We start from the raw sequence: 13,859 nt of genomic DNA on the forward strand, positions 1-13,859 counted from the left end.
CAGAGTAGAAAAATAACATTTCAACCTGTGCCTGCGCACCTTGGCAGCCCGCTTAGCTGCTTCGTGATGGGCGTTCGGGTCCTCTGCTCACATCTGGGATGCACACAGCACCGAGGATCTTATAAATGAAGTTTAACGAGTCTGAGTAGAGAAGGCTTTCTCCAAGTAGACATTGTTTTGGGATTCTATCCTGAAACTAGGAGGTTGGTTGGTTGGTTGTTGTTAGATTGTGTATGTTACAGCATGCGTGTGTGTATGTTCCCATGTGTGTGCACATGGACATGCTGCTGTGCAAGTGTGTATAGAGGCCAGAGGTTGATATTTTATGTCTTTATGTATTAAAGCAGTAGTTCTCAACCTGTGGGTCACAACCCCTTTGGGGGGAGTTATCATATCAGATATCCTGCATATCAGATATTTACGTTACAATTCACAATGGTAGCAGGGAGTAGCAATGAAATTAATTTTTTGATGGGGGAGGGGTCACCCCAACATGAAGAACTGTATTAAAGGCTCACAGCATTAGGAAAGCTGAGAGCCACTGTGTCAAAGCAAGGTCTCTCACTTGAACCTTGAGCTTGCTGATTCAGCAAGCCTGGGCAGCCAGCTGGGTCTTGACTTCCAAGCACTGAGATTAGAGGTGGGCCACCATCCCTCCACCTTGTGTTTGTATAGTAGGTGTTGGAGATCCCAACTCTGGTCACATGTTCCTTACTCCTGGATGGCAAGCATCCCCACTGAGCTGTCTCCTCAGCTCAGAGGAGCTAGGGGCTCTTTCTCATGGTGTTTTTTACAACAGGGATTTGGAAAACTATATAGGTGGCTGCTGGGTTTGAGCAGCCAACAAATTAAGAGAAACAATTTTTTTAAGTAGTTATAAAGGTCAGAGATTGGGACTGGAGAGATGACACAGTGGTTAAGAGCACTGGCTGCTCTTCTAGAGGCCCTGAGTTCAATTCCCAGCAACCACATGGTGGCTCACAACCATCTATCTGTAATGGGATCCGATGCCTTCTTCTGGTATTCATGAAGACAGGGCACTCATGGATGTAAGATAAATAAATAAGTCTTGTAAAAAATTAAAGGTCAGAGATTTTTGAGACACAATATTAAACTCATAATCTAGTTGGGCATATCACTGCGTTAAAGTGACATTTTTATTGTTAAAATGGGTTTGGTGTTTAGCACATATAGTTGAAGTTTTTAATTTTTTTCATTTATTGAACAAATTTCTGTTTTAAGGTGCGTATTTTAGGCCTGATGGTGTGTGTAGATCAGTTTGTAGAGTGTACTTAACAGGCAAGGAGGTGCCTTGGGCTTCATCCCTGAGAGCAGTGAGCTTGGTAGGGGACATTTCAGCACTCTGATTTTGGAGGCAGGAGGATTCGAAGTTCAAGGTCATTCTTGGCTACTTATGGAGTCTGAAGTCAGCCCAGGCTACGTGAGACTCTGGCAGAAATACCCATTTGTCATTTGTAGATAACTGTAAGTAGGGATATAATGCAATATATTTTCTCACTGTCTATAGCGGGGATTTTTGTGACACATGCCTATAATATATCTTTTAGCAGTTTTTTTTTTTAAGTCAGCTACAGTTAGTTTATAGTCTTGTCTGAGCTGGTTTATATTCCCTCTCATTATAACAATATTGTGGCAGAAATGTAGCTTCCATCCAGACTCAACCCAGGATGGCGACGGATTGTGAGTGCCCACTGTGCCCCAGCAAACCCAAGAGTTATGAAAACCAGAAATTCATCCTTCCACCCACTCTCCATTTGGTCTTTTATTATTTGGAGCCCTGAGTCTGCGTTCCCTCTCCTGCTGCCGATAGAGTGCAGGCAAATTGTCTTCAGCATGGGACCTGGTTAGGGTGGGCAGGGCCAAAGAAAACCCCGACTCAGAGCCACTGGCCTGCAGGACATGAATGGAAGGGTGAGTCCCGCCGCTTCTGTGGCCCGGAGCCACCCAGGGTTTGCCGCCAGCTCTTGTTCTGTGTACCGAGATCTTAAAATTCATCTTGTTCTTGCTTTCCACATGGACCTGATGGTGGGGAGAAGGGTAGTTTTCAAAACCTCCAATCTGCCGGGCAAATCGGTGTTTTGGATTTTAATTACATGAGCAGTAACATTCTCACGGTTACTGCCTACAAGCAATCAGTGATATTGGAGGACACTGGGGTGGCTTAAATCTATGGTGGTTTTTCAAATGGCAAGGGCTATTTTAAGGGAAAAAAAAAAAAACACCTGCCCAGGAAACACAAAACTTAGACATTTCTTAGGCTTATCAAAAACCCCAACTTGGGAGGAGTTAGGGAATGTGTCGATAGATATCCTACTTACTTCAGGACATCTAAGAAACCACGGCTCTGACTTAACTTGGAGAATGCGGTTGTGTATCTCTTGCGGTGAAATGCATATTTAATGCCTTACACCGTGCATTGGGCCACTTATAAAATGCAGATAAGCTTTGGGTTTCATTTTGGGGATCAGTTCTACCTAGCTCATTCTTTATGCATTAAACAGTTTCCTAGTGCAGCCTGACACAGACAGCCAACGCTGGGCCAGAGTGACTTAGCCTTCTCAGAGTGAGGTATCACACCACCAGTGTCGAGGACAGGGCTGGGACTAAGATGAAGTAAGAGACAGATCTGTAGGCGGGAGGCATGCCCTCGTAGGTAGCCACATGTCCCTTAAGGGTTGGTGATCCTGAACCATCACCCCTGGGCTGCTTCTCTGTCATACTTCTCGTCCTGGTTTTTTTTTTTTCCTTTTTTTTTTTTTAAAGATTTATCTATTTATTACATGTAAGTACACTGTAGCTGTCTTCAGACACCCCAGAAGAGGGCATCAGATCTCATTATGGATGGTTGTGAGCCATCATGTGGTTGTTGGGATTTGAACTCAGGACCTCTGGAAGAGCAGTCGGTGCTCTTAACCACTGAGCCATCTCTCCAGCCCCTCGTCCTGGTTTTTATTGGGTTTCTTTAAGGTGCTTTGTTTTAAAAACCACCACTACCACCACCACCACCAACAACAAAACCAGCAAAAACCAAGCTCTGGCTGGCTCCGATCTTTAGCTTTTAGAAGCTGGAGGTTGGGGCAGGAACCTTCATTTAGCTTCCCTCATAGCTAAGGTTTAGGACCGTCCGAGGCTCAACAGGACAGACGCCATTCAGCTAGCCTCAGGTTATATCCTACCTGGGATAGCAGCTTTAAAAAAAAAAAAAAAAAAAAAAAAAACCACCTAATTAGCCAACACACAGGAGCAAGTAGGCCAGCCAGACCACATCTCTGGTTTCAGCTGACCGTTATGTAACCGCTCCCAGGTGTCGTGCTCGAAGGCTTGGATCTTAGAGAGCCCTTGTCACGAAAGCAAAGTATAACTGATGGCCCAAGTTTGAGCTGTTCCAATTTTTTTAATTAGAAATGTTTTATATGTTCATTTTTGGTTCCACGTTTACTGTATGATAGGGGAAAAAGTTAGAAGAATAAAATAGATACCATCTCTAAGCCTGTTAGGCAGAAGTCAGCATTATTAATGCCCCACAAGGCAGCGACTCTCAACCTCCCTGATGCTGCAACCCTTTGGTACAGTTCCTCATGTTACAGTGACGACCCCCCCCCGCCCCCGCACCAGCTATAAGATTATTTTGGTGCTACTTTATAACTGTAATGAATCCTAATGCAAATACCTGATATGTAGGATATCATATATGTAACTCCCAAAGAGGTCATGGCCCACAGGCTGAGAACCACCGCCATAAGGTATCCTTTGAACATTTAGGAATTATGTTTCTATCGTATTAACCCAAGAAAAGCCCATCTTAGGACATGACGGGCCTACACAAGGCTGAATGCCAAGAATATAAGCAGACACAGCTAATGAACTTGCCAGCTCTGCTGCCTCTATGTAGACTCCCCTGTTCATTTTTTGTTTTGTTTTGTTTTTGTTTGTTTGAGACAGGGTTTCTCTGTGTAGCCCTGGCTGTCCTAGAACTCATTCTGTAGACCAGGCTGGCTGGCCTTGAACTCACAGAGCTCTGCCTGCCTCTACTTCCTGAGTGCTGGGACTAAAGGCATGTGCCACCACCGCCTGGCCCCTAATCATTGTTACTGTCAGTAAACACAAACTTCCCATGTCTAGGCGTACACGTAGATTTCCTCTACGTTTTTCTCTGTTGCAAGAATAAAGCAACTAGGTCTCCCGCCCAGGAAAACCACCTTTAGACTTTTCTCATAGTTACTTCCCAGTGACATTGAGCACTTGTTCCCTTGGGTGGTCCTGTATTCATTCACCAGCTCTTGCTATGTGTCTGCTGCCACCAGACCATCAGTCTAACATGCTGCTCCGGTCATTGAAAGTCTGAAGGAGGAGGCAAAAAAGCATGAGTTATGTAACAAAGTCAAGTGCTCCTGAGAGCTTCAGGGATAGAGACCAAGCAACTTGGCTTTGGAGAAGTGAGGTTGCTTAGCAAAGGAGGTGACTCTGGGGCTGAGTCCAGAGAGACCCAGCGTATGGCTCCCACAGTCCCCGGCACAATAGCGTGCTCCTACAAGTCCACTGTTCTTTTGTGTCCTACTTTTCAGCCTGATGCCACAGTTGCCCATGATAATTAAACGAAACTTGCCAGATGGATGCTTTCGAGAGACGATGGCTCGTCTTCTTGCTCTATTTGTGAAAGCTGGCGTTAGATCCAAGTCCTCAAGGATACTCCTACCTTGGAGATAGCTTTGGAGAGCAGTGGCTCTTTTGTGTGTGTGTGTGTTGGCCACACGGCCTGCCATCAGCAGGACCAGGTTGAGTGGCAGGTGGGTGTGTCACGCATGCGGACACCGATCCCTGCCAACTCATCTTGCCTCGGAGGGAGGGGGTGAGGTGCTGAGTGGCTCTTCTGCAGAGATGTTGTTGATCATCGTTACCTTCCTCTCGGGAAATGGGTTCTGTAAGCTTCTGATCTGTCAGCCTTTCTGTCTCACATCTATTGCTCTTATTAGTCTGTGGAAAATAGATGTTGAAGTCGCAGCACTCCAGGCTAACACACACACACTGTCACACTGTCCTAAAGAAGCAATTTTCAGAGCATTAAAGGGAGACTGAAAGGTGATAAATGTTACCAACATGTGTAGCTAACTCCCTTAACTGGTATTCTAATAGGAAATAACCAAACCAGTAGTAGTTGTAGTAGTAGTGGTAATAGTAATTAATAATAATAATAATGGATGTATCATCTGTGAGTAATTCGTGATTCTTTTTTAAAACTTTGTATTCCATTTATTTATTTGTGTGTCTGGGAAGCAGTGTGCACCACAACATGTACATGGGGCGGGGTTAGAGGACAACTAGTGGGGGTCAGTTCTCTCTCCTCCCACCCCGTGGGTCCCAGTAATCAAACTTTGACAGTCAGGTTGGTGGCAATCGTCTTTACCAGCCAGGGCATCTCAACAGCCTCTTCTCCTTTAGTTCTTTGCATGCTCCATCACTTTTCCTTAACCAACATCCTATGAGATGCAAGCCATTGTTCCCTCTCCATAGATGAAGATCGTCATCAGTTGGATTGCCCACTACACACCTGCCTTGCTGGTTCTTACAGCCCGGGCTTTTGTGCAGTGATGCCCTCGGCCTTGCTTCCCATCTCTGCCCGCACGATGCCGGCCGACTGCTAAGCACACTCATCCACAGTGGACCAGAAGCCTTCCAGGATTAGTCTGCCCCTAGATCCATGCCCTAGAAGTTCACCTTGCTTTCACTTTAGAAATAATTTCCAGAATTTGAAATTGTCGAATATCAATTGATTATTGTAGTTACACAGGACTGTCAAATTAAGAGTCTTCCTGCTGGCACAATTTATGTTTGTGCTGATTATACCCAGGCTGTAGATAAATGCATAAACGAAACTCTGGGGCTGCTTTCTTCCTCCTTCTCTGTGTGTGTTTTGTGTGAAATAAAGGTTCAGCCTCTCACACTGCCATTCACGGTTGTGGTCTAACCTTTCCTGTAAGTACGGCAATCCAACTCTTACTAGCACCACCTCTTGCATCCCCTGAGAGTATAGCTTCTATTTTTCTACAACAACTTCTAATTTCATCTATTCCAGTCCCTATAGTAACATGAAGTGTCTGAGCAGGTAGGCTGACGTGAAGTCCTATTGGCAAGAAGTCCAAGTTAAGACAGCTGATTTTGACCTGAAGCAGAAACTAGCCAGGCTGGTCTTGCAGGCTCTGGTCTACAGAGTTCCTTGGGATCCTGATACCTTCAGGCGGATGGGGAGGGTCTGGGCAGCGCTGGACAACATACCCACTGCACCCTTATGCCACCTCTGGGTGTCTCCCAGGTCCCTTAGCTTCCTCAGCTGCCTTCAGAATGTTCTAGGTATGAGATGAGAAAGAGAATGGAGAAAAATCACACCGTGGTTGTTCAGCCAACTGATGAGGCTATTTCTCTTCCTGCAGCAAAACCAGAAATCCTGACGTACGACAGGCTCATGAATGGCATGCTCCAGTGTGTGGCAGAGGGATTCCCGGAGCCCACAATAGATTGGTATTTTTGTACAGGGGCAGAGCAAAGGTGAGAGGTTTATTTCTGGCACTGCTTAAAATGCAGAAGGGAAGGGCTATAATTCACTTTAATTTTAAACGTGTTTTTGGACTTGCGATTCATTTTTTTTTTTTTTTTTTTTTTAAAAAAAAAGGCTGTCTTCTGAGTATTCTTTTTTTCCCCTCCTATATCTGTCTAGCTTCTTAAGAAGGGATAATGGCTATATTTTTCCTGGTCGACATTAATTTTGTTTGCTGAAAAATGATTACTGAGTGACTTCTCTATTTGGGTGGTTATCTTTTTGGGTTTATCGTGCAATTTCTAGCCTGCAGGTAGATAAAGCAATTTCCCAGGACAGAGTAATTAGATTTCCATTCTATACACAGGAGGTAATGTGTGTGGGAAATGTGGCTGCAGTTATCATGAAAAAAATTACCTCAGAAGTTAATTGCCAAGTAGCCAAAAAAGTAATGGTCGCACAATTACACATACACAGGGCGTTTGTGAGCAGTGGGTTTGCAAAAGTGTTTCTCCTTGTTGAGGGGCCCAGCCCCCAGACAAGGAGCATCTGCTTCTGCGTGGCTTTTCCCTCAGAGTCCACACTTAAGCCTTAAATTGTCCTCTCGAATTACCTGAAGATGAAAATGGGGTCAACGTTGCTGTTTTATTTACCCATAAAACACTGTGTTAGACCCAGCTTTAAAGGCCTAGTTTGGCCTCGTAAACAGAATGGTAGTGGAAGTTTGGTTTTTCGTGGAAGATGTTTTAGGACAACATATCAGGATTGATTATATCGAATTATTATTTTAGTATGGGTTTTAGCAGAATGTTTTGTTTGGGGGAACAATAAAGAGGTCATAAAACCTCTGGACGCTGTGAGCTCTGTGCCCATGGCCTGAGTATGTATCCCCTGCTCAGCAGAGTGTGTAAATGGAAGCTAACTGTGTGCTCAGTGCTGGTGTGGTGTACACCGTGCGAGGCTGTGCCCTCGTCTCTGCCTTGCTTGTATCCGTATTTTATGGGTGGAAAGAGACCGCATAGAGGGTGAACAGATGACATGTGTAGGTGTTTAGAAGACACCTAGAAGATGGCCAGAGTGGCTCTCACCACATGATGGGACCTGCTTCCAACTCTGGATCTCGGGCACCTCCCTCCTGCACCTTTTGAGTCTTTCTTGTCTTCATTCTTCCGATTTCCTCTTCTGAACTTCGACCATCACACATCCTTTCCGAGAGTCTGGTGTGGCAGGATCTGATGCTGGCAGCCATTTTTGAGTCAATTTTTGAGTCTCTTGAGTTGGTACAGCCATAGAAACCTAACCCTGGAGAATTCATAGAACCTGGTGGAAGTCACAAGGTTGGGCACTAAGAGTTAGGATGGAAGTCCACATCCAACCTCGAAACCATCACTTCCTCTTCCCGCTCTTCTGCAGTGCCTTCCTCGCTCATAGGGCCCCAGGGATTCCCTTCCCCTCAGGCCATCCTAGGAAAGGGAGTCTGAGTTCCCTGATTTGCCATACAAGCATGCCAGCTCTAGGTGCCACAGGCTTCTGTTTGGCTTCCCGGAGTAAGCCCACACTGTTCTCTCGTAGGTGTACCACTCCTGTCTCACCAGTGGACGTACAGGTCCAGAATGTATCTGCGTCACCATTTGGAAAACTGGTGGTTCAGAGTTCCATAGACTCCAGCGTCTTCCGGCACAACGGCACGGTGGAGTGTAAGGCCTCCAACGATGTGGGCAAGAGTTCCGCCTTCTTTAACTTTGCATTTAAAGGTAACAACAAAGGTATATTTCCTTTTAATCCAATTTAAGGGGTGTTTAGGCTCTGTCTACCATACCATAATCTTACATCCATTCCAGTATTGGTCATATCATTTCCAGTAATACCGACAGTACAGCAGTGTGCCATGCTACCATCAAACTTCACAAACTCATCCCATACTAGTCTGCTGATGAAGGCTTTGCAGTTACTGATGTAATCTTAACTATTTTTCTTTCCCTGGTCTTTGTGTGTTTTTATGAACTTCTTGACAATGAGTAATATACGTACAGTTATAGTTGGGTTGGGGAGCCTCCCTACATTATACACCAGTATAATTAGGACACATTGGAAATGTTAAATTCAATTTAAAATTTCAGTTAAAATGAGTTACATTTTGCTAAACATCTGTATCGTAATGTTAACAAGTATCTTTTATATGATCTTGTCAGCAAATGTTTTTTTCCTATTCTGTATGTATGTGTGTGTGTGTGTGTGTGTATGTATGTGTGTGTGTATATATATATATATGTAAGTAAGTGCTTACCCATCTGCACTGTCAGAATGGTACAGAGCCCACTGCAGGCTGACAGAGCCCACTGCAGGCTGTGTAGTGTGTAGATAGCCTGTGTGTCTAGCTGTGACTAGGCTCCTTGTCTAGCGACTGAATGACTAGCAGACCTTTGAAGGCATTGTGGTACACCTGAGATAAGGAAACGGGGCACTTGAGGTCTTTTAGTGCCCAGTTTCTGTGGTATTTAGCATTGGCCATAGGACTCATGCCAAAAGGCTGTGTGTCCTCAGCTTCTGGATGAGGAAGGGGACGCATCATAACTCTGCCCTCTGTTGTTAATTTCCCCAGCCAGAGCAATGAAAAGGATGCTTCCAAAATGTCTGTCTTCTCTGTGGAAGACACTTATGTCCATTGCAGAAACTTTAGAAAACGTAAGAGAGCAGAAAGAAGCAAATGTAAACCACCCAGAGAGGCAGTCGATTCGGATGGAGCTTTTCATTAAAAGCAGCATAGCATTATGTGTGTTACTTCAGAAATGTCAGTTTCTCTGTACTCTGGTTTCAACTTACATCTTTAAAGATGCCCATGCATCCAGTAAAGGGTGTGGTTGTGGGTATTGTGCTGTGCCAGAACACATGACCAGGTTCTAGTCCTAGCACCAAGAATAAATATAGGTACGTAGGTAGGTAGGTAGGTAGGTAAGAAGGGAGGAAGGAAGGAAGGAAGGAAGGAAGGAAGGAAGGAAGGAAGGAAGGAAGGAAGGAAGGAGAGAGAGGGAGAGATGATGTATTTGAATACCAAGAGAAAGCTGTGATCCCTGCATGTGCCATGAGGGAAATGGTTTAGTTTGGGACAGGTGGTGGTGGTGGCAAGGCTGTTGTCCTGCGGCTGCTGGCTTACAATCATGGTTCCCTTCCTTGCAGAGCAAATCCATGCCCACACCCTGTTCACGCCGCTGCTCATTGGCTTTGTGGTCGCAGCTGGCGCCATGGGGATCATTGTGATGGTTCTCACCTACAAATATTTGCAGGTGAGCATTGAATTGTTCTCTTCCTGGGGACGCCACGGCGGCAGGGCAGGCACTGATTGTTCAGCGGGTGACACGTCTTTCTTTTCCTTTCTCCTCCAGAAGCCCATGTATGAAGTACAATGGAAGGTTGTCGAGGAGATAAATGGAAACAATTATGTTTACATAGACCCGACGCAACTTCCTTATGATCACAAATGGGAGTTTCCCAGAAACAGGCTGAGTTTTGGTCAGTGTGAGGCAGGGGCTTTCCACGAAGAAGCCCTTTTGTGTACGCGTAACTGTGATTTTTTTTTTTTTTAAAGGAACCCGCAGTGGCTTCCTTTGTCTTGTTTCACCTAAAACAAGAAGTGCTTTCTGTCAAACTGCACAGGAGTTGGCAGGGGTAGCAAAAAGAGCCCCGTTGAGAAGTGGCTCCAGACACACAATGTCTTCCATTGCCTTGTTGATTTGGGAACCTCACAAACTGTTGGTTGGTCTTCCCACTGACCTGACCCTGCCTTCTTCCTTCCTAAAGGAAAGACACTGGGAGCTGGTGCCTTCGGGAAGGTCGTTGAGGCCACTGCTTATGGCTTGATTAAGTCGGATGCTGCCATGACAGTTGCCGTGAAGATGCTCAAACGTAAGTGTCTCGGGGCACTCACCCCCTGTACCCACCACCAGTTTATCTAATAGGTTCTCCCCCCTCCCCCACTTTGTTTTGCTAAAATACACCACTTTCCCTTTTAGCAAGTGCCCATTTAACAGAAAGAGAGGCCCTTATGTCGGAACTGAAGGTCCTAAGCTACCTGGGCAATCACATGAATATTGTGAACCTGCTTGGAGCATGCACGGTGGGAGGTGAGTCTCGAGTTGCCATCTGTCTGGTTATCAAAGTATGATTTAGGCAGTGCCTAGCTATAAGCTACTTGAGAGATTTTTTTTTTAACCAAGCATTTTGTTCTATTTTGCTAGGTTTGGTTTTCCACAGTGTTCCTCAGAATGTAGATTTTTATAATTTCTGGGCTGGGAGCCTTCAGACTCATGTCCTCTCGTGATTTTGCGATGTGGGTTGTAGTTGTTCCGCAGTGTGGCCGAGCATTGGAACTATTCATCACAGTTGTGTTTGGTGCCCATTACTCAGATTCTTAGTTCTCCCCTCCCTCTCCACAGTCCTAAGGACCTCTATTCCGCCCTCAGCGGATCAACATTTTAAACTTCCACAAGCTTTTGGGAACACACAAGGTTTCTCTTTATGCCGAGCCACTTACACCCCGCCTTTCCTCATTAGACATTATATGTGTATATTGAATTATAATACTCTCCCCCTTAAACAGCGTAAGCAGTGAGGGGCGGGGTAGCTTTATATAATTTGGGGGGCAGTAACCAGTCATTCGGGAGTTAATGTTGATTTTCCTTCTATAACTGAAAGTGGCCCCCAGCCTCCCAGTTCTCAACTGCACACCAAGTAGATCCAGCTTTTCACTCCCACAAAAGCAAGCTTGCGGCTCTAGCCCCTAAGTCAGAGTTCCCACCAAGGGTGCCTTGATGTTTTCAGCAGGCACACTGTTCTACCGAACAAAGCTGTGTAGAGTGAACGGGGGCTGTCTGTCCTGAGAGAGCCATGGGATGGTAGGCAGCTCAGACAGCGTCTCCGGACAACCCACAGAACTGGCGCTCTGCACACCATGAATTGTTCATGCGACCGTATCTACCCATGGCAATTAGCTGCCTGTTAAGTTCCAAACTGCGCTTTTAAACATCCCGAGCAACCCCTCATGTTTTCAAGTAGTCATGCTCAGAAAAACGGGCCTGCCGTTTCAGGTTTGTTTGTTTGTTTGTTTTGCCACTTTCCAGTATGGGCTTAGCTGGCTGTTCCCTGGTTACTTCCCTACCAGGCTTGCAGCTAGGGTTCTTCATTTTCATCGTAATGTTACAGCGAGGACCCAGAACCCTGCCTGCCGTACACAGCAGCGAATCAAAGGCTTCCTGTAGGGAGCTTGATCATAGTCGAGCCTTTGAAAGCAGTCACTTGTGGCTACCGAGCCAGCCATCACGCCTGTCCCCTAATGTCACTTAGACATCCAGGTAGAAAGGGGCTTGCTTGTTCTACTTCACTCAACACAATGCTGCCTTTTTTGATAAGCGATGTTAATAGATAGAATTATGTTGGGACTAAGAAGGTTTAGCCACTGAACCTGAATGTTAATAGCCGAGGTCTCCCATGGGTATTTCTACAGGAGGCGGGATTATCTATCTATGGTATATCATCTTGCCCATACCTAACATTTTCTTCTATCCTCATAGGGCCCACCCTGGTCATTACAGAATATTGTTGCTATGGTGATCTTTTGAATTTTTTGAGAAGGAAACGTGATTCGTTTATTTTCTCAAAGCAAGAAGAACCGGCAGAAGTGGCACTTTATAAGAACCTTCTGCATTCAAAGGAGCCTTCCTGGTAAGGCTGATTTGCATAAACAGTCAGCTGTTGACAGGCAGTTCATGGGGTCAGAAGGGTTTGCAATCAAGGCTGATTCTTTTAAAAAAATGAGCCAAGGTGCTCCTAGGTGTGAAATCAGAATTATTAAATTGTTTAAGCGTGATTAACCATTCCGGAAGTTCAGATAGTACCCTTGAAGATTCAAATTGAGATTTGTCACTGATTTCTCTTAAATGTGTGTCTCTGTCCTTCCTGAAGCCTTAGTCCTGTGGGATTGGATGTGTAACCACTTGTAGGGAAGAGGAGAGAGGCTGTCCTGTGGCGATTACGTCCTGGAGACTGCGCAGACTGGCCAAGAACACCCAGCATATGTAGACTACTAGTTATCAGCATTGTTTTGGCATCCGAGTCTCTCCCCGTCCCCCGTCCCATCCCATGCGCCATCATTTTACTGCATTATAATCACATCACTATCAAAGAACGATGATTGACATTGTTCTCACGGACAATGATGCAAAGGATGATGGATGTATATGCAGGTTCAAGACCCTGGGAGGAAACCTAGTTTGATGCACAACCAGAGTAGAACTCATGGCTGTGGCTTGTCCATCCTTTCTTCCCCCGGGTGCTTAAGACCCTTCAGGCCCAGTGGATGTCATAATTGCCCCATTGTATTTTATACTGCTTCCATTGTGGAGCGGATCTTACCTCTGTTTCATGTTTACTCTAAGCCCCAGGTTCAAATCCCAGCACTGGAAACTAATGTCATGAAATGCCATACCAACTGTACCCTGTCTTTAAATGGCAGGATTTTGTCTTTGGAGGCCTTAAATCCAGGCTTCCAAGGAGACAGACCTCAGTTAATGGGCGATTACCATCGCCTAGTGTAGCCTTTGCCACCACTAAAGTTTAAAGTCCCAAGAGAAGCCTCATGCTTTCATTTCAGTCCTGTAATTTTGAGTTGTTTAACGTGGTACTAAAATGCCACCCAAACCCACCTTTTGTTGTTCTTGGACATAAGACTCCTCATACGGAGGCAGGAGCCACTTTGCCTTGTCTGGAGACTGGGCCCTATGGTGGGTTTTTGTTTTGTTTTTTTTAAAAAAACTTTCTGAAATAATGGCCTGAATCGGTCCGTCCTGTGTGATGTTCTTTGCGCTTTGGGATCCCATATGGGTTTGGAGCCACCAGCACGCTCTGAAGGAGGTTGTTGTCATGGTGTTTCTATGCTAATCAGAGGCAGGAAGTACTAGAAATCTTGAAGAGTCTCCAGCCAAATGTTGCAGATTCAAGAGGTCCAGATGGTCTAGAAAATCATCCAAATTATTGGTGTTTATCTGAACCAAACTTGGGTTTTTTCAAACCTTCTTCCCTTCGTGGCTGTGTTCACCATCTCCCCCCTCAAATGTCTTCAAAGTGCCTGTTGACTTTCCATTTGTCTGAGTAGGAGCTAATTTAGAGTCTGAAGTAACCTGAGGTAACATTTTTTAGCTCTGTTTTTCCCCATTGAATTCACAATAGTTGGAGATGGGACTCTTCTAACTAGATTCCCCCCCACCCAACACACACACAAACACATTTAATTCCCTGAGAATTGGACCTTAAC

General features: G+C 45.3%; 1 protein-coding gene across 2 annotated transcripts in view; it reads left to right on the forward strand.

Annotated features, from left to right (window-relative positions):
- Kit (KIT proto-oncogene, receptor tyrosine kinase) overlaps nt 1-13,859 on the forward strand; it is a 79,612-nt gene that overhangs the window by 56,559 nt on the left and 9,194 nt on the right. The window contains exons 8-14 of one of the 2 annotated variants that reach the window (XM_021163090.2): nt 6,450-6,564; nt 8,126-8,319; nt 9,731-9,837; nt 9,937-10,063; nt 10,352-10,456; nt 10,564-10,674; nt 12,121-12,271. In XM_021163090.2, coding sequence (XP_021018749.1) covers nt 6,450-6,564; nt 8,126-8,319; nt 9,731-9,837; nt 9,937-10,063; nt 10,352-10,456; nt 10,564-10,674; nt 12,121-12,271 — 910 coding nt within the window. The remainder of the gene's footprint in view (nt 1-6,449; nt 6,565-8,125; nt 8,320-9,730; nt 9,838-9,936; nt 10,064-10,351; nt 10,457-10,563; nt 10,675-12,120; nt 12,272-13,859) is intronic. The other variant, XM_021163091.2, reaches the window with a different exon arrangement.

This window comes from Mus caroli, chromosome 5 (assembly GCF_900094665.2).
Source record: "Mus caroli chromosome 5, CAROLI_EIJ_v1.1, whole genome shotgun sequence".
NCBI lineage: Eukaryota > Metazoa > Chordata > Mammalia > Rodentia > Muridae > Mus > Mus caroli.